The sequence below is a fragment of the Elaeis guineensis genome, chromosome 9 (assembly GCF_000442705.2).
Source record: "Elaeis guineensis isolate ETL-2024a chromosome 9, EG11, whole genome shotgun sequence".
Classification (NCBI taxonomy): Eukaryota; Viridiplantae; Streptophyta; class Magnoliopsida; order Arecales; family Arecaceae; genus Elaeis; species Elaeis guineensis.
In genome coordinates, this window is record NC_026001.2 from 30996440 (window position 1) to 31015014 (window position 18575).

The 18575-nt window shown below is 38.5% G+C and overlaps 2 protein-coding genes across 2 annotated transcripts in view; one reads left to right on the top strand and one right to left on the bottom strand.

The window, feature by feature from the left end:
• The first annotated feature begins 2358 nt into the window (after positions 1–2358).
• Positions 2359–18575, top strand: part of LOC105036770 (plant intracellular Ras-group-related LRR protein 3) — a 29636-nt gene continuing 13419 nt past the window's right edge. The window contains exon 1 of the mRNA XM_073243629.1: positions 2359–3273. Within this exon, the coding sequence (XP_073099730.1) occupies positions 2518–3273 (756 nt within the window). The 5' untranslated portion in view covers positions 2359–2517. The remainder of the gene's footprint in view (positions 3274–18575) is intronic.
• Positions 13659–15249, bottom strand: LOC140851613 (uncharacterized). The gene has a single exon (XM_073243538.1). It carries the CDS (start codon positions 15069–15071, stop codon positions 13659–13661), a length of 1413 nt encoding a protein of 470 aa, XP_073099639.1. The 5' UTR covers positions 15072–15249.

The window sequence follows — 18575 nt, forward strand, 5'->3', positions numbered from 1 at the left end:
GCCCCGAGATAAAACATAGAGATAAGATCTCCTGGCTGATAAAAATTAGACCAAAAGATAAGTACGAAGATAAGATCTCCAGGCTAATGAAAATCGGGCTAAAATTCTACAATGGAGATAAGATTTTCTGGCTAGTAAAAATTGAGCCAAAAGGGCAAATATGTAGATAAGATCTCCTAGCAGGTAAAGGATCGAGCAAAACAACGAATACGGAGATAAGATCATCTGACTGATAAAAATTGGGGCAAAAGGTAAATATGGAGATGAGATCTCTTGGCCAGTAAAAACTATGCCAAAAAGTAAATATGGAGATGAGATCTCCTGACCGATGAAAATTGGGTCAAGAAGCAAGTATGAAGATAAGATCTCCTGACCAGTAAAAATCAGACCAAAAGATAAGTATCGAGATAAGATCTCTTGATCAGTGAAAATTGGATTAAAATTCAACAATGGAGATTAGATCTTCTGACCGATAAAAGTTGAGCCAAAAGAGCAAATATGGAGATAAGATCTCCTAGCCGGTAAAGGATCGAGCAAAATAGCGAATACGAAGATAAGATCTCCTGATCGATAAAAATTGGATCAAAAGATAAATATGGAGATGAGATCTGGTCAGTAAAAATTGGACCACAAAGTAAATACGGAGATGAGATCTCCTGACCGATAAAAATCAGATTAAAATTTAATAATAGAGATAAGATCTCCTGACCGATAAAAATCAGTCCAAAAGGGCAAATATGGAGATGGTATCTCCTGACTGATGAAAACTGGGCCAATAAGTAAGTACGAAGATAAATTCTCCTGATTGGTAAAAATCGAGCCAAAAGATAAATATGAAGATGAGATCTCCTGATCGGTAAAAAACTGAGTCGAAAGGTAAATACGGAGATAAGATCTCCTGGCTGGTAAAATCCGATCTCGATGGCGAATATCTCCTAAACTGGTGAAAATCCAACCTTATGAAGATACTTTTACTTTCTAATCTAATCGAAAGATTATCACCTCGGACATAGAAAGTGGAGGGCAAAGTATTGGTGCACTAAACTAGCCTTAAGATACGTGACATCATCATATGAGATCAAAGAGATCAATCTCAAAGCACCAGATTCCAACAGATCAATTTACCGATTAGCAGATTTAGCTTGGTATATTACCGACCTGAATAAAAGACATCCTAGTATTCTGTCCAAGATGATGTCTTAGTTGACAAAAGAATATTCAGATCAAGTATTTACCGACCTAAATCTCGATGCCTCCTATATCCCGGATGACTATTATGACGTCTCTGTTTCACCCCGATCATCTACTGAAGTGAACTATTATAATGACAAACAGAATCATTCTGTGAACATCCATAGTGGTTTCTATAACCAAGCCACAGCTGGCCACGATCTCATATATAGTTGGCAGGTACAGTCAGGTATAATCTCATGTCTAGCTCATATGCACAGCTGCATGCCAGTTCACTTTTAGGTGGTTCTCAACTGCCTAACAAACTTCTCTAACGGTCTAACAAACTCTGGAACGGTCTCCTCAACTCCTCTATAAATAGAGGATCAGGGATCCTCTATCGAAAAGTTCTACTCTCTGAAACTAGGAGAGACTCTGTCGGTGGGAAACTAGGTCAAAATCTTGGCTCCTACCCAGTTCTCTTTCAGTTCCATTCGATCTCTCTTTCTCTCTCACTCTTTTTCATCTCTGTTCTCAAGGTTTGAACTGACTTAAGCATCAGAGGGTTAAGAACTGGAGGATCCTGATCTGATTTCTTGACTGATTTTACAGATTGAAAGAATTTCCTCCAGATCGCAAGGATCATTCCAGTCTAGCCTCATTCAATTCGATCCATCCTACTCCAGATTTTGAGCCTTGCAGCAACAAATATTATATATATTATATTTATGATATATATTATATTAAAATATATTATTGATCATATTATTGTCATATTATTATTTAATTATAATTTTAAATTATAATAAAAATATATTATTGGAATTTATATTTTATTATGATTACTTCTATTTGCTGTATTTTTCTAATTAAAAAAATTATTATTATTAAAATAATAATATGCTATAAGTATAAATAAAATTATTAATTTTATATAATTAATATTTTTTATTAGATTAATAATTTAAAAGATTAAAAATGTATTTTATGAAATATATTAGAGATAGATTTGGTATTATATGGATCTTCGATTTTTATGGGACTATAAAATAGATTATTGTTGAAATTTGGAGATCTCCGATCACTATATTATATCAAATACGATAATTTTAGATCAACTAAATTAGTTTGGGATAAAAATCATCCGTGATCTAAGATCATTCCATTTGAGTCGTAAAAGCGGTGTTCTTGGCGATCCATCTATACCGGCGGTTATCGAGTTTCCTCGGTCTATGCTGCCAACCGCAGACAGACTACTCTGTTCCCACTTACATATCCATCTCCCCTCCTCACTTCGTCGCTGATTCCATCAGCTTTCTTCTCCGCCTGCGTCCGTCTCCTTCCGAGATGGATCCAAACCCTAAATCCTTCCCCATCCTCTCCTACGTCATGTCCCGCCTCCCTTCCATCGTCGGCCGCCGATCCCAGAGCCCCCTCGAGCCCGACATCGAGCAGCCCCCCGTCGACGACTCCGGCCGCCACAGCGATGCGGTGGAGCTCGTCGAGCGCATGCCCTGCCTCAACAACCCTGAGCTCCTCGCCGCCATGGCTGCAGCCGTCTCCGACGTCGCCAAGACCCGCTCTGTCCTCCAGACCCTCGGGGAGCGCCCCGACCACGAGGCCGTCGACGACGCCCGCGCCCGGATCGCCGAGATCGAGGCCACCCTAGCCCGGGAGCTCGAGGAGATCGTCCGCGCGCCGCGGCCGGATGAGGTGGACCGGCTCCAGTGGCGCGCGGAGCAGGCGGAGAGGGAGAAAGAGTGCCGGGCCCGCACCGAGCGGGAGCGGCGCGCGTACAGGGCTGTGATTCAGCTCGACGAGATGCACGAGGCGTACGAGAATTTGCTCAAGGAGGCCGAGGAGCGGCTGGTGAAGATTTACCGATCGGCGGAGGCCGTTGGCAGTGGCGACGAGGGCAGCAGCGTTCCTGTTGGGCAGGAGGACGAGCCGGTGAACGAGGAGGTGATCAGGATCTTGCAAGAAGCGTCGGAGAAGTGCCTGGAGAGGGTGGACCTGTCGGACCGCCAACTGAGGTACCTTCCAGAGGCATTCGGGAAGCTGCGTGGATTGGTCTCTCTTAACCTCTCCAGCAACCAGTTAGAGGTTTGTAGCGATCTTCTTCTCACGAGCTTCCATACTTGATATATTATCTCCTTTTGCTGGAGGGTTCATGGTCGATGGCTATTTTTTTGGTTGTGTAGTGTTATGTTGAGCATTTATTTGGTATTCCATAAAGGGTTGTCTTTGAAAAGTTTGAATTTGCTGTCATAGCATCCTGGAGCATGAAGGCTTGGTGTTATGTGATTATGATCATCCCTTTTGGTTTCATGAATTGATGATTGTTATCATTTTGTTGCCATGAGCTCCTAGTAGCATGTGTTTATCAAGAATAATAAACCCATTCTTGCTAAGAAGTAAATTGCAAATTCCTCAACATGCTCAAATTGATGCTGTATTATCTCATTCGTGGTTGAGGCTCCTCTTCTTTTGTGTGCTTTATTCATATCGAGCATGTGCTTTTCTGTGTTTAGTTCATAAGCTGGTACATAAAGATGGAATTAATTGTTCTCTCTCAATGCGAGAAATGTGATACAAAGTAACAATATCCAGTTTTGGTGCCTAATCGTTTTAAAATTAGATGTCTGCCTGTTATAGACATCATGGGGGGGGGGGGCGCAAAAACTTCTACCTTATTCCTTAGAACCAGATTTAATTCTTTTTCCTTGTACCCTAATGGTATTGTAATTAATAGCTGGTGCTTTTGTACTTGCTTGGTTTTCTAGAAGGTGTAGACAGTGGTTGATAGTATATAGGAATCTATACAACTTCAGATTTTTTCATATAATATCAATCAAATATAAATTGAAGCTATGGATCCATTTATTTTATTTATGATTTAAGAATGTATTTACTATCTTAGGCTTTTGTTTCTTCTTCCAATTTAAACATGCACTAGTTTCTCCTTGCTTTTATATCTTTGAAGTGCCTTACTTTCCCAACACCCCTCTTGATTCTTAAGAACACTCCTACTATAGGCTGCTATGGTTAAAATTAGTTCGTAGACATTAATCATCTCTTAGGCCTTCTTTGGTTGCAAGATAGCAAATGAGGGGATAGAACACCTATTCATGTGTATCCCTTCAAGTTCTGTTATTCGTTAGATAAATTAATTTATGTTTGGTTGCGTCAAACACTATTCCATGTAGGGATTGTGGGATAACTTTAAAAATCTGTTTGGTTGCATGGAGCTGGGGTAAGGGGATCTAAGTCCTTTCTATAGAAATGGACAAGATTCCCCCTTGCTGCCTCTTGAATTTGATTGTGGAGCAATCATGTTACCATGAGACCCTTCTCCCATGAAATGGCATCCGAAACAGGCCTAACTAAGCTTTGCAGAAGTAACCAAATTGCCTAAATGCAATCAATTACAAATCTTAATTACTTGTAGGTCATGTATGTAATACAAGTGCAAACTCACCGTGATATTTATTTTTTTAAATTTTTTTGAATGTTAACAATGATATTAAAAAAAAAACTCACCACAATCCTTTTTTTTTAAAATGTTAGCTAGAATAACGTGATATAGGTTGGCATGTTCATGGAATCAAGGACAAAGAAGATATGTACAATGATGGGTGAATGATATGGTAAGACTTAGGATGGTAGGTTGATTAGTAGATTGTGCGGTTGCTCATCCCGAAGAGATAAGCTGGCCTAGCACCAAGGACTGTTGAACCAGAACCAGATCCCATGTCGGTTGGTCGCCGGTATGGTTCGGTATGAGTCCGTATCGATTTGTGCTAGACCGAACCGACAGGGCAAAGAAGGGGAGAGGGAGAAAAGAGAAAGAGAGAGAGGGGGGATAGAAGGAAAGGGAGAGGAAGAGAGGACCTCTGGTAGCCGTCGGAGTCCATCCAAGCTCTTGCTGAGCTTGATAAGGATGGAGAGGGAGAAGAAGAGAGACGGAGAGATGTTTATCGGGTTATCGGAGACACTTAGAGGCCTCTAGACAAAACGGCGATGCCATCGCGATCTCTCCGACGGTCGGTGAGCCAGCTGTTAGATGTGTGTCCTAGAAACCAGATTAGCTGACACATGAACACTTTCTGGGGTACAATTTTGTAATTGAATTTTGAAATTAATAAAATTTGGATTACTTTTCCATTCATGATTATGTGTACTTTTATTGTGTCTATGAATCATCTGAGGAATTAACGGATAATGACACATATTCTTAAAGAGTTGAGAATTTGAGGTACGTGTCATTAGTGGTTAATTTCTAAATTGCTTTTAGTCATAGGATCATTATGGGGATGATGATTGATCCAGACAGATTGGTGCACAGATCGCTTCCTTCGGATAGATGAGTCTCGAGTTTGCAGTGTAGGGACACTGGAGCGAGAGTATCAGTGGTTGCTAGAGAACAACTGGTACTGAGCGTGACCAACACGAGAAGTCACTAGAATGGCTATCCACTCGTCAGTGACTTACTCATAGCTGCAGTGGTGTAGATAGTTCTTTGATCTGAGATGCCTCGACTGTTCATAGTTGGGTTGCTGTAATTTGACTGCATAATCACTTAGTTATCTAGCCATTTGGAATCTTGCGGTGTATGTTGGCTACAGTAGGTCCATTGTAGGAATAGGGTGTGCATCAAGATAGGATCTGTCGACCATGGTAGACAGAGAGAGGTCCTATATGGTTCATGAGATTGAGTCCTACAATCCATGACCATGGTAGGTGAGTGATAGAAAAGAGTTTTCATATGAATTCGAGTCGATTGAATCTGACATATGATGGATGAACGGGTTTGACGAGTTATCCTTGACTTGCATTCTATCGGAACTCACGATAAAAGAATCGGACTATACGATAACTGCACTTAGAGGTTCAAAATTTTTATTCTGCTGGGTTGTCACTACATACTGCTAGGTGTTACTGGTGGATTGTGAGACTCATCGGACGTCATCTTGATGATCGATGATCTTCGAATGGTAGAATTAAAATTGTTTCGATCCATCGAAAAGAGTTTTGATGATATTGTGATAGAGATCACAATATATCTTGTTATCAGACAGAACAGAACCTATAGGGTCACACACAAAAGAGGTTCTTGTCTGATTAGATGGCTTATTAACGATTATGAATCGTTGATGGGTAAAATCATCAATTTGATTGATGATTAACCCTTTGCAAAAGTTGCAATAATATAATTTGCTAATGGTTAGTGAATTATAAGAGAATTAATTAGTAATTGAATTACTAATTGGCTCAATTTGATTGAGCAGTAAAGTTTGGATCAAGTCTAATTGAATGGGATTCATTTTGACTTAAATCGAGTTAAGCCTGATTGCAAGGGAGATTAGTTCTTGATTTGAGCAGGACTTGACTCAATTAATTCCTGATCTGATTAGGATTTAATTAAGGGATTTGGTTCTTAATTTGATTAGGTTTATTATCCTTTTGAGTCTAACCAAATCTGATTTGGTTTAGAACTAAATTAGAAACTAATCTAGAGTCCATGGGAGATTGGACTCTCCCTTGCGCCACCCCACTATTGGACGCCATTTTTCTTAATGCTATTTTGGTTTGTGCGTGAAGTTTCTTCATACAAATCTGACGATTGTCGTCCCTTATTCTCCACGGGTGGATAAGGGTGGAAGTTAGTTCAAGATTGAATTCAAATTCGATTTGAATTCAAGTTTGAACTTGATTTGTTTCCTTATTAGATAAAGATAATTCTTATCCCTTTTTGGACGCCAACCATGAGAAGCTTTTCTTTTGGCATCAGATATGATCCCTTTTCACCGTGAGAAAATAAACCACGAGCTTCTTAGCATAAGAATTATTGTGGCATGGGTTTTAGGATGGCGGCATCCTTCTTGGCGTGTAGAAACTCTAGGTTTTTAGGGTTTGGGCATTGGGATTTTGGGAAGAGAGAAGGGTTCTCAAATATCTTCCACCACCTCTTCTTCCTCCTAGAGTCTTCTTCTTCTCTGGAGGAGTCCGAGAGATCTGAAGAAGGTGACGGACCTACCATCAAGAGGAGTCTTCTGCAAGGAAGCTAGCACCCCAGTGAAGACGGAGCTTTCGATCGGATAAAGGACCTCGTGTGGATAACTGTAGAGGCCGGATGTGTGTGCGGCTTGACGAGGATATCATCAGGCTATCTGGATCATCAATCGCGGTGGATTACTATCCGCGCAAAGATATCGAGATCTGATCTTGATTTGTACTTAGATTAAATCTGATTTAATTTCTGCATTATAAACATGTGAACGATCATGTTAGGAGTAGATTAAATCTACATAAAGCATGCTAGATAGATTAAATTTGTTTAATCTATATCTGATTTTAATTTCGCTGTGTAGATGAATTTTAAATGTTAAAATTCTGCATACTATAAATTTTGCATGCATGTCATCGGATGTGCGACAACCTTCACCAGCATCAAGGGAGGCCAAGAGCGGTTGAGCTCGGAGGAGGGTGGAGGCCCGCCAATTTGAAACAAGGGTTCTATTGGATTTTAGGTATTTTGCATACAGATTTCAAAATAATTTTAAATTTAAATAGCGGAAGACAAGATTAAATCAGATTTAATCCTACGCATGTATTGATTTAAATCAAATACTTATAGATCTAGTTCATATGATAATAAATAAGATATAAAACATCTGATTTCAGAAAATAAAATTAATTTGTGATTAGATCACATATGTGAATCACAGAACTCCTCGAATCCAGATCTGTGGATGCCTTCAGGTTCTGATGTAACCGCGTATGTATCCGACCTCTACGGGTGTCCATATGAGGCTTGATCTGATCGGAGGCTCTTTGTTTTCCTCGGGGTGCTAGCTCCCTTGCAGAGAACGTTTCTTTGATGGTTGAACAGGATCTCTTTCAATCTCCAAGATAATCTTAAGAAGGAAGAAGACAAAGTGTAGGAAGGAGAAGACACAAGAGAGGAAGAACCCTTCTCTTTTCCCTTGCTCTCTAAAACCTCATGCCCCAAGAGAAGTCACGCCCCCAATAGCCCATGCCCCAATCCTTTCAGATGTCCCTCTCCACGCCCCATAACCCCTATTTATAGGTGGCGTCGAAGGGTGAAAGGATCAGGGTTTGACAGGATCAAAATCCAAGTCCTACTAAAAGTCCAAAACTCAAGTTGATTCCAAACCAACTTTGACCAAATCAAACCTGATTTGATTCTTATCCAAAAGAGGGGATAAGAGTGGGCATGTGAGGGGCTTGGGATGATCTTATCCCACGCTAAAAACTAGGTTGGCGTGGGCTTAGGTGGTGCAAGGAGAGGGTGGCACAGTAGAGAGAGAATCTTAGTCCAACTAGGATTCCTTTTAGGTGTAGTTTTAAATCTGATTTAAATGTGTTTTAATCCTAACCAACTTAGGATTAGGTAGCACCCAAATCAAGCTAATTCCTAATCTAATTAGGAACACAATTAAATATGGATTAAATCCTAATGTTATTAGGAAATTGATTCAATCAAGTCCTAGTCAAAATAGGAATCGTTCTCCTTATGCAATTGGGTTATCTCATAAATCAATTAGGCTTGATCTAATCAAATCCCAATCAATCTAACTTGAATTTAATTCAATTAGATTTGATTTGAACCTCATAGCTCAATTAGATTGAGCCAGATAGCAATCTAATTGCCAATTGATCCTCCTACAATTCACTAACACTTAGTGAATCTTTCGATCGCAACGTTTGCATTATCAATCATATTGATAATTAATTTTCATTACGATTCTCAATCGTAACTCAACCATCTGATCAGTCAAGAACTTCTTTTGTGTGTGACCCCATAGGTTCCAATCTGTTTGATAGTGAGATATACCATGATCTCCATCATAATATCATTGAAATTTCTTTCAATGGATTAGAACAATTCTAACTCACACACATTAAAAATCATCAATCCAGAATGATCCTAGTGGATTCTCACAATCCACTAGTGGCGTCTAGAAGCATGTGATGGCAATCCAGCAGAATAGAAAATAGAATCTCTAGGTGTAGTTACCGTGTGATTCAGTTCTTCTATCATGAGTTCTGACAAGATGGAGGTTATGAAAATTCGTCAAACCCCTTCATCTGTTATAGGAAAAATTTGATTAGCTCAAGTCCAGATGTGATACTCATGGAAATTCTTTTCCATCAATCATCTTGCGCATTTTACTTCTACAGTAAATCTACTGTAGCCAACGTCCACTATAAGGATCCATATGGCTAGAGATCATGTTTATGTGTAGTCAAACTACGGTAACCTTACTGTGAGCAGCCGAGGCACCGCAGATCAAGAAACTATCTACACAACTACAGCATCGAGAGGATTACTGACGAGTGAGTAGACATCCATGTGATCTTTCGTATGGTTAGGCTCAGTACTTTGTTTTTCCTGAATAAAGAGGTGTAATGATTGTTATTGAAATCCACAAGAGACCATATTGTGCTGTTTGTCATGTGGCCTCTATTCAATTGTATTTTTTTCGATTTGTTAGCTCATAATTCTACAAGTTAGGAAGGCTCAATAGATTAAATAGATTTTATGGCTATTTCTCACTTGACGTCAACCTCCTAGAAATTAGTGCCAAATTCCAAGGCAAGGCAAATCTAGGAAAGAGATGAGCTCAGCAATAAACTCATATGGCTAGTTGGCAGGTAGGAAGATTTGCCTTGTTGGTTGCTATTTAATTTTTTTAAGCAAGAAGCAACCGTTAAAATTGTCCTATTCTTGGAAAGAGTTGAGATGGAGGAGAAAAGTCGTAACTGCTGATGCAATAAGATGTCTTCATCTCAAAAGTAACAATAAGCCAAAGAGACACATCTAAAGCAACCTCACAGAAGGCTATATTTATAAGGAAGCTTGAATGAGATGGGGTCAGATGGCGTATGTGATTTGATAATAAGGTTCTTGACTGTTTGGTCCTAAAATTGTCCTTTTAAGAAGTCAGAAAGGATTGTCTAAATGATGTTATGCAAGGACAAAGGGACTTCATAATTTCTGAATAGGCATTGGAAGTCTGGAAGAGTCATTGCTTTTTTTTAATTCTTATATTTTATTTTTTGGCATTGTTGCCTAAGAAAGGTGGTATAGGGGTGAAAGATTGTTAGTCTCTGCTTGATCTAGCCTTTTAAGACCATGATAAAGACTTTAAATGTTGTTTAAAGGAGGACCTTAAGGTGGTAGGTCGGCATCCTTTAGCATCAGCAGACTTTGTAGGGTTGAGATATTTTCTTTATCATGTGCAAATTATGGAAGCAAAATAACTCTTAAAGGATTGAGATATGGAAAGGGATTCTGTAAAGTGGAGGTCTATGGAAGAGTGGGTTTTCATTGCATTTCATGCTAAAACATCTCAGGTTATGATGATTACAAATCATGTTTTATTCTTTTCTACCCTCATTTATTTCATTTTGTTCACCAACAACCTATAAGTACTTTAAAAGCTCCAGGGTTTGAGATATCAGAGTCGCTAATGTCATTTTAATGTTGTTATTGAAGCATTTGGTAGGCTTGAGAATAAGGGGTAATGTGTTGGTCTGTAACATGGTAACATGATAGATATTGATGTCGCATCCATTTTGCACCTTTGTTAATAACGAGATTTTGTTGTGTGAGGATTCAAAGGAATACAATATGGTAACCTCACTAGTAGGTTGGCTCTTAAGTGTGCTCGCAGCCCCTTTTTTTGAGGAATATATGATAGTGAAGTTGAATGTTGATTGTAATAGGAATCGAGATGGAAGGTGTTAATGAGCATGGAGAGGTAGATATGGGGTTGCCACTTGCATTTCGTAAAAGGAAATGGAATAAAATAAATGAAGAAGAGAATCTTTGGGAAATCAGATGTTTTTGATATTTACTGAAGTGTCATTGTTGATATGATTTTTCGGATAATGTTAGTCTAAAAGAAATAAGCACATCTTGCACTAAATTTGATAGATGGAATCTATTTGGCTTATTCTCTCATTTTAATATAGATTTTTCTATCATATTTGGTAAAACTGGAGGATATGTTAGTATATTTGGGGGAAAATTTACCTGTACACTCATGTCTCTATCTAGAGATTACCTGGCCTTCTCATTTGGTGTGCCTATGTTCTTCTGATGGCAAAGTATGACATGTGGTGCTGGCGTCAAGGTTTTTTGTACCGGTACCGGACGGCGTGCCGGTGTCGGATCGGTATGGTATGGTACCGGTACCGTACCGTATCGACACACGGTACGTCCGGACGTACCGGTCCGGTACCGGTACACAATTTTTTTCGATTTTCAATTTTTTTTTTAGATTTTTAAAGTTAATAATTGATAAATACAACCTCAATATTGTATTATATTGCATATTATTGACATATTTGGGTTTAATTTAGAGTTAGATTGCGGTACAAAGACTCTTGATCCAAAATTTCAAACATATATTTATTTACATTATATTTCAACTATGTCATCTTAAAACTAAAGAAAAAATATATAAAATACGCATTAAAATATATCTAAATATTTAAGTACAAAGCGCAATAACTGATATACGAACCTTAAAATGTACTCTGCATTTAATTTTTTGTCGAGTGTCTGTGGCGCTCGTAGATATCTGCATCATCAACATAGTCTGAAGGGACATCAGTCCAATCCTCTAGTCAAACTACACCGTACTCTCGAATATTCATCATCTCATAAGGCATCCTCTCTGGATTGTAAGACATCTCAGATCTCTCGCTAAAATTCTGACTCTGAGAAGTATCCTTGAGATGATGGTACGGTTGTGGAGGAGCCCATCCAAATATGCCAGTAGTAAAATCTGATCGGTAAGATACTCCAGACTGCATAGGGTAGTAACCATTAGAAGATGATGCCTCGGATGCACCATATGCATATGGATCATAAGGTGGCTGTGGATAATAGGATCCATAATGCGAGGATGATCCAGATACATCTATGGAACCTACTCCACGTGCAAGATCGTCCGCAGCTGTATCATGTGCTGGACGATCTCTAGGAGCCCGTCGTCTATATGAAATCGGCTCCTCACAATCTCTACCGACTCGTCCACCATGATCCCTATCCTGTGTGACATGCGTAAACTGAGACTCATCGGTGAATCGAATATCACCCTGTGGTTGTCTCATAAACGGTGGTCTCCTGTCCTCCAGTTCCTCCCTGATCATCAGATCCTTAGCTACTACTACCAGTATCATCATCACTCTCTCTGGTGTCCGTATCTGAACCAGATAGCTCTTGTACTCTCGAGAGTGGTGCACGTGCAACTGTCTTTTCCTTTCCCCCTTGTGCCCCTTTGTGACTGAGTTTCCTGTGATTGGGAGGATGGATGCCTTCTTGCTGGCTGCCGGGAGGAACGTTTATACATCTTTTGCTCGAATCTCTGAGAAGATGTATCGGATAGCGAGTCATGTGATGAATGAGTCCGTTGTGTCCCTTCAGACTGTGGCTGATCAGCTGGAACCCTATGTGGAATATTTTTTTCTGTCCATTGTCCTGGATCCACCTTGATCTCCCTTGCCACTACACTGGTTGGTCGTGGAGGGGATCCTGGCTCATCAAGCTTTGGCTCCTGCTACTGACCTGCAAGCCATCCGATGATCGGATCGTCATTCTCGTCGGCATAATCATCTAGCGTCGGATCAGTGTACTTCAACTGAACTTCCTCTTGAATATATTTTAGCCTCAACTTCAGATTGTAGTGAATATATATAAGATCGTCGAGGTATTTTTGTGTCAGACGATTTCTCTGTTTGCTGTGGATAAGGACGAAAGTGGACCAATTACGCTTACAGCCACTAGCAGAGACCGTCTGAGAAAGAATACGGACAGCCATATGTCTCAAATTTTCTGCTGACGTTCCAAAATGAATCTATCATTCAGCTACAAAAGCAAAATTATATATCAAATTTGATGATATTATTAAGCAAAATTATATATCAATCTACATTGCTCATTATTGATATGTAATTTACCTGGATTTATCTGCTTTTTGTTTACGACAGCTGATGGGACTCCAAAACTATCTGATCCCTCTCTAAACTGTTTCGTCTGAAATAAAATATATTTATTATTTATAAATATATCAGATCGAATTCAGTTGAATAATTACATCTGTTTTAAACTAGCATACCTCTTGCAGACACAATGATGCGATTTTTAGATCGGACACCATCTTATATATGACATTGCGAAGAGCAGCAAGAAGCTCGCTATCCATATCTATCCCCGGAATAGTATACTGAAATCTCGGATTCAAGTAATAAGCTGCAGATAAATTTCAAGACTGATTAAGCACAATTTTATTTTCATGCTTCGAAAAAATATTTTAAAACATTCTTGAATCCAAATTTACCAGCTAGATGCAAATCTCTGCCCATCTGATAGTCCCAACGGCGCTCAATAATGTTAATGAATTCTTGAGCATGCTTGGGATCATTCTCACTGATCTGTTTCTTTGTCCTCTCCATCATGTAATATAAGAAGTCCATCTGGGGGTATCTCTCGCTGTCCACGGCACGAAGCACTCATATAAAGGCTTGATAGCCTTCACTATCTTCTCAGCCCGCTGCCAAAATGACTGACTCGTCACCAAGTTCTCCACATGACTTCCATCAGTGCCGGCCCTCGCATATTTGCTCTCCTGCCATTCGGTACTGACAAACATCTGACGTAGGGCTGTTTTCTTCTGAAGAAGACTATCAAGTGCTATGTAGTTGGTAGCAAACCATGTGATACCTGGTCGTAAGATCTTCCCCCCAGTATACGTCCGCATTAATGAAAGAACCCATGTGTGGTTGTAGATGAATCTAGTAATGGTCTGGGCAATCTCCACTACTTGCTGCATCCTGCGAATCTTTCCGATATCCATCAGTATAAGATCAATGCAATGTGCAGCACATGTGATCCAGTATATCTGTGGTCGCTGCTCCATCAGCAACTCTCTGGCAGCCTTATATTGTGGTCCGTTATCTGTGATGACCTGTACGACATGCTGCTTACCCATTGAATCAATCACCTCCTCCATCAGACCAAGGATATATGTGGCATCGTGTATCTTATTTGAAGCATCGATTGATTTGTAAAAAAATATTTTTCCATCACGGTATGTCAAAAAATTAATGATGCTCTGCCTAGTAGGATCTGTCCAACCATCACACATCACTGTCAGACCGTATGTAGGCCATTTATTTTTGTAAGAAGCAATCCATCTCTGCAGATCCTCCTTATTGCTGTCAAGAAGCTGACCATAGATGTCCTTAGGTCCTGGAGGATCTACACTCTGACCGGCAGCCTCTATGGCTGAAATAGTAGATCGGTAGTAAGGATTGGCTGCTGCATTTGCTGGAATATAGCTGAAATGAAACCATGATCCAATAGCTCGCCACATATCCTCCTTCTTATCTTTTTTCAGCATACTGTCAATTCTCTGCTGCTTTGAATCCTTGCTGGGCAAAGCATGTGGATCCAAATCCTGAATGCTGGCTCCTGCTGGAATATCTCTGGAGGACCTCCTCCTACTGCCAAAAGCTCCCAACAAAAAAGACATGCTGCGTTTGCTCCCTCTACCACCAGGCTCTTTGACTGAGGTAGTCATCCTGAACTCGAATTCTCTCCTACCAGTCGCGGATCCAGATCCTGATTCGTAGCATGATGGTCCGAATCGGTCTCTATATCGGGCCATCTTCTCCTGCTGGTACTGATCCGCCAAGCTCGCATGAATGGCAGCCTCAATCTGTACCTCCTCATCATCTGGAGCAGAAGCCTCTTCTGACTCTCTAAAGTGATAAGAAGGTGGCTCTGCAGCTCGATAGTCTACTTCGGTCTTTTTCTGTTTTGCCCTTTCCTTCGCTGCTTTCGAATCAGCAAAATGCTTTTTCATCAATTATCGGATCTCTTGCGGACATTTCCGACACATCGACACATCAGGATAACTACCAGCTAGATGCTGCTTCAACCTAGTCACTCCTCCCTTGAACTCTGTGTTGCACTATTTGCATCTCCAATGATGCCGAGCCGAGAGCATCTCGCCATGATCCCAATCGATGTCACGCTCTTGATCTTTCTTCTTACTCATTTCTGCAGATATAACAAAATACTAATTATTTCGAATTATCTGTAATATAACACTAATTACATATATTTTTTATTTGATAATATTTTTTACTATTTAAATATTTACAAAAAAAATTTCAAAAAAATCTCAAGTTAGATTCAAATATTTCAATTGTTTTGAATCATTCTAAACATAATTCTCAATTTCAAAACTAACACTGATTTTTTATTTTTTTAATAATTTTTATATAAATAAATATATACTATAAAATAGCTGATTAATTAAAGTGAACGAACGTCATGCTCTAAATTTTTTTCTTATAAATATATGCAAGTATAACAAAACACGATAGTTTAACGATAATTAAAATAATTATATATAATTTTAAAATAATTTTAATAATTATTTTAAAACTTATAAATTCAAAATAAATATGTTATATGCTTCAAATAATATTTTTAAATTAACTAAAATATAATACTATTTTTATATATTTTTTATTTTATAATTAAAATTTTAAATTTAAATAATTAAAAAAATAATTTTTAATTTTAAATATTTGAAAAAAATTAGAAATTAGATTTAAGTAGTTTGAATCATTCTAAACATGATTCCCAAACTCTGATTTTTTTTCTAAAATTTATTTTTTTTAATTTTTAAATAAATACATATTTAAAAATATTTTAAAAATATATAATTAACGAAAATTAACAATTTTGATGTCATCGTGTAGATCTTCCAAAGATCTATCACATATAATTAAATCATCTCAAAATCACAAGATTTTGGCATGATTTTCTCTTATTTTCATTTTTTCTCATTCTTATCCTATTTTTAACAACAAAAATAAAAAAAAAATATTTACTAAGAAAATAACACATTATCGTACCTCTGACCAAAGATCAGCCTTTCTTCGAACCACTCCTACAATTTGACGGAGTTTTTTCCTTTTTTTCTAATCTTTTGGAGGTCTCAACGGTTTCGTTGAGACCTTCGCAACTTTCGGACCCTCGGGAGTTCTCTGAGACATCTCAGAGAACTCCAAATATGCTCCTTTTATGCATGTGGTCTCCGTCCCCACCCCCCTCCTCACTTTATTCACATGGGACGGTCGTACCCCTCCTCACTTTATTCACATGGGACGGTCGTACCCCTCCTCACTTTATTCACATGGGACGGTCGGTATGGTTCTGTTCACGTCGAACCGGACCGAAACGAACCATACCGTCCGGTTTTGGACGGTATGGAAACGAACCGGACCGAACCGCTCGGTTCGGTGCGGTTCGGGGTGTTTCTTGAAAAAAAGGTCCGAACCGGACCGTTTAAACACCGGTCTGGCTCGGTATGCCCCGTACCGGGCGGTTCGGCCCAGTACGGCGAACCCTGGCTGGCGCCATTCTTATTTATGCCCTTTGATGCAGACTCTTAGCACACACTTGCTGCCTTGCTTGGAATGATACACAAGTTTGTCAAAACATCTTCATTTTCTTAAAAATAGTTTTTGCTTAGTAGATGAAAATCCTATGTTATAAATTATCCTAAATAGATGTGTTGATTGTTGTTTTAAATTTAGATTGCATGGTTTCTGCTTTAGTCTATTTAATCATAAAAACTCTGAAGGTTTGGGACATGCTTTTCTTGAACTTCAAATTGGTTAATATGGACTGGTTGGTGAGGTTTGTTTTATCTTGTGATCTGATTCTATGTAATTTTTTTAAGAGAGTTCTGTGGTTTTATTGAATGCCCATTTTTTTGTACGAGGAAACTTTATGTAGGGTAATATACCTGTTTTAGAAATTCCCTAGAAACTTGTAGCAGCACCTGCTTCTTAAGTGCTCGCTTAAAGAGTTTCTAAAATGTTCCCTTCTCTGCACCTGAACCTGTTCCTGAACGTGCTCCTGAATGATAGTCCTGATGCTAGCAACTAAGATTCATATAGCTGGCACTACAAACCCAGTATACCTTTAGATTATTTCCTTTTAAAGAGTTCTGATCAAACTCAAGTGATTATATAATTGCCAGATACTTCTATCATTTGGATAACATGCAGTAGCTTGTTTCTCTTTTGAAGGTTCTGATAGGTTTCAAAGTAGAGGAACCAAGGATGTCAGATGGCTGGTTACTCCCTTTAGTTCTATGATTAGTTTCCTGTTATGAAATCCTAGAAGGTTTTTCAAAGAAAAGGGAGTCCAACTACTTCATGTCATTAGAGCTTCTAGTTGCTTTTCAGGTCTTAGTTTAACCTGATTTAGAAATCTATTTAGGGTAGGAAAACTAGTGGATTAGGTCTCTTTAGAAGGGATTACTAGTTGGCTGTTTTGGTGGTGAATAATTCTGTATGCAGGTTATATTACTAAAAGAAATAAAGGCAAAAGGCCTTTCTTTTCCTTATCTTTTTCTTCTTCCTTCTACCTCCCATTCTCCTTGTTCTTCATCTTCTTTCTTCACTTTCTTCTCTTCGATCTATATTTATCTTCATTGCCCTGTGATAAAATTCTGCAATAGTGCAGCAGATTCATTTGAAATCAAAAGGTTTTCAAATTCAAATCATCTTAACAAAAACTGAAAGCGGGAATTTTCTTCAGATTAATCAATGCTCAAAGAAAATCAGCTGCCACTTGTGCAGCCTACAAAACATCTCCAAGTCTGAGGACGTCTATATTTTTCTTACATATTGATAATACAGCATCCATACTCCATAACCCTTGGGTATTTGACTCAGTACTGTGGAGTCTCATGTACATATTTAATAGACCTGTTCATCAAGTTTATTTGCTTGCATAGGATGACTGGTTGTATTACAGGTAAATCTGCTGCCTTGTTTTTGTTTTCTATTATACTCATCTCTAATTTATCAAATAGTCCAAAAGAGAAAAAGATCTAATGGAAATTTTATATACTTCATCTTGTTCTATGTGAAAATGTGTTGCATTGTCATTTATTTGCATCATGCTTATTTTGATTGTCAGTGCAAAGAGGGTCTATCTCTTCTTTCATGGTTTGACTAGTAAAATAAAATATTTGACCCTCAAAGTAAAGTTGATCCATGTTCTGTGGCGGGGAAGGACTTAGCTGATGCTCAGCATTTCTATGTTAAACTTATTGCTATCTAAGTAATGCTGTGCTTGGATTCTATCCTTAGATAAGGACTTGTTTAGTATCATTTCCTTTATCTTTTTTATTTTAAAAAAGTGGTATTCAAGGGATAAGAAAAACGCTTGGCTGGTTTGTTTCTGTTTCTAAAAATTACTTTTTAGATTTATTGAATTTTTGGAATTGATTTTTATGTTGGTTGGTTTTGAAAATAAACATAACATGATAGTCTTCATA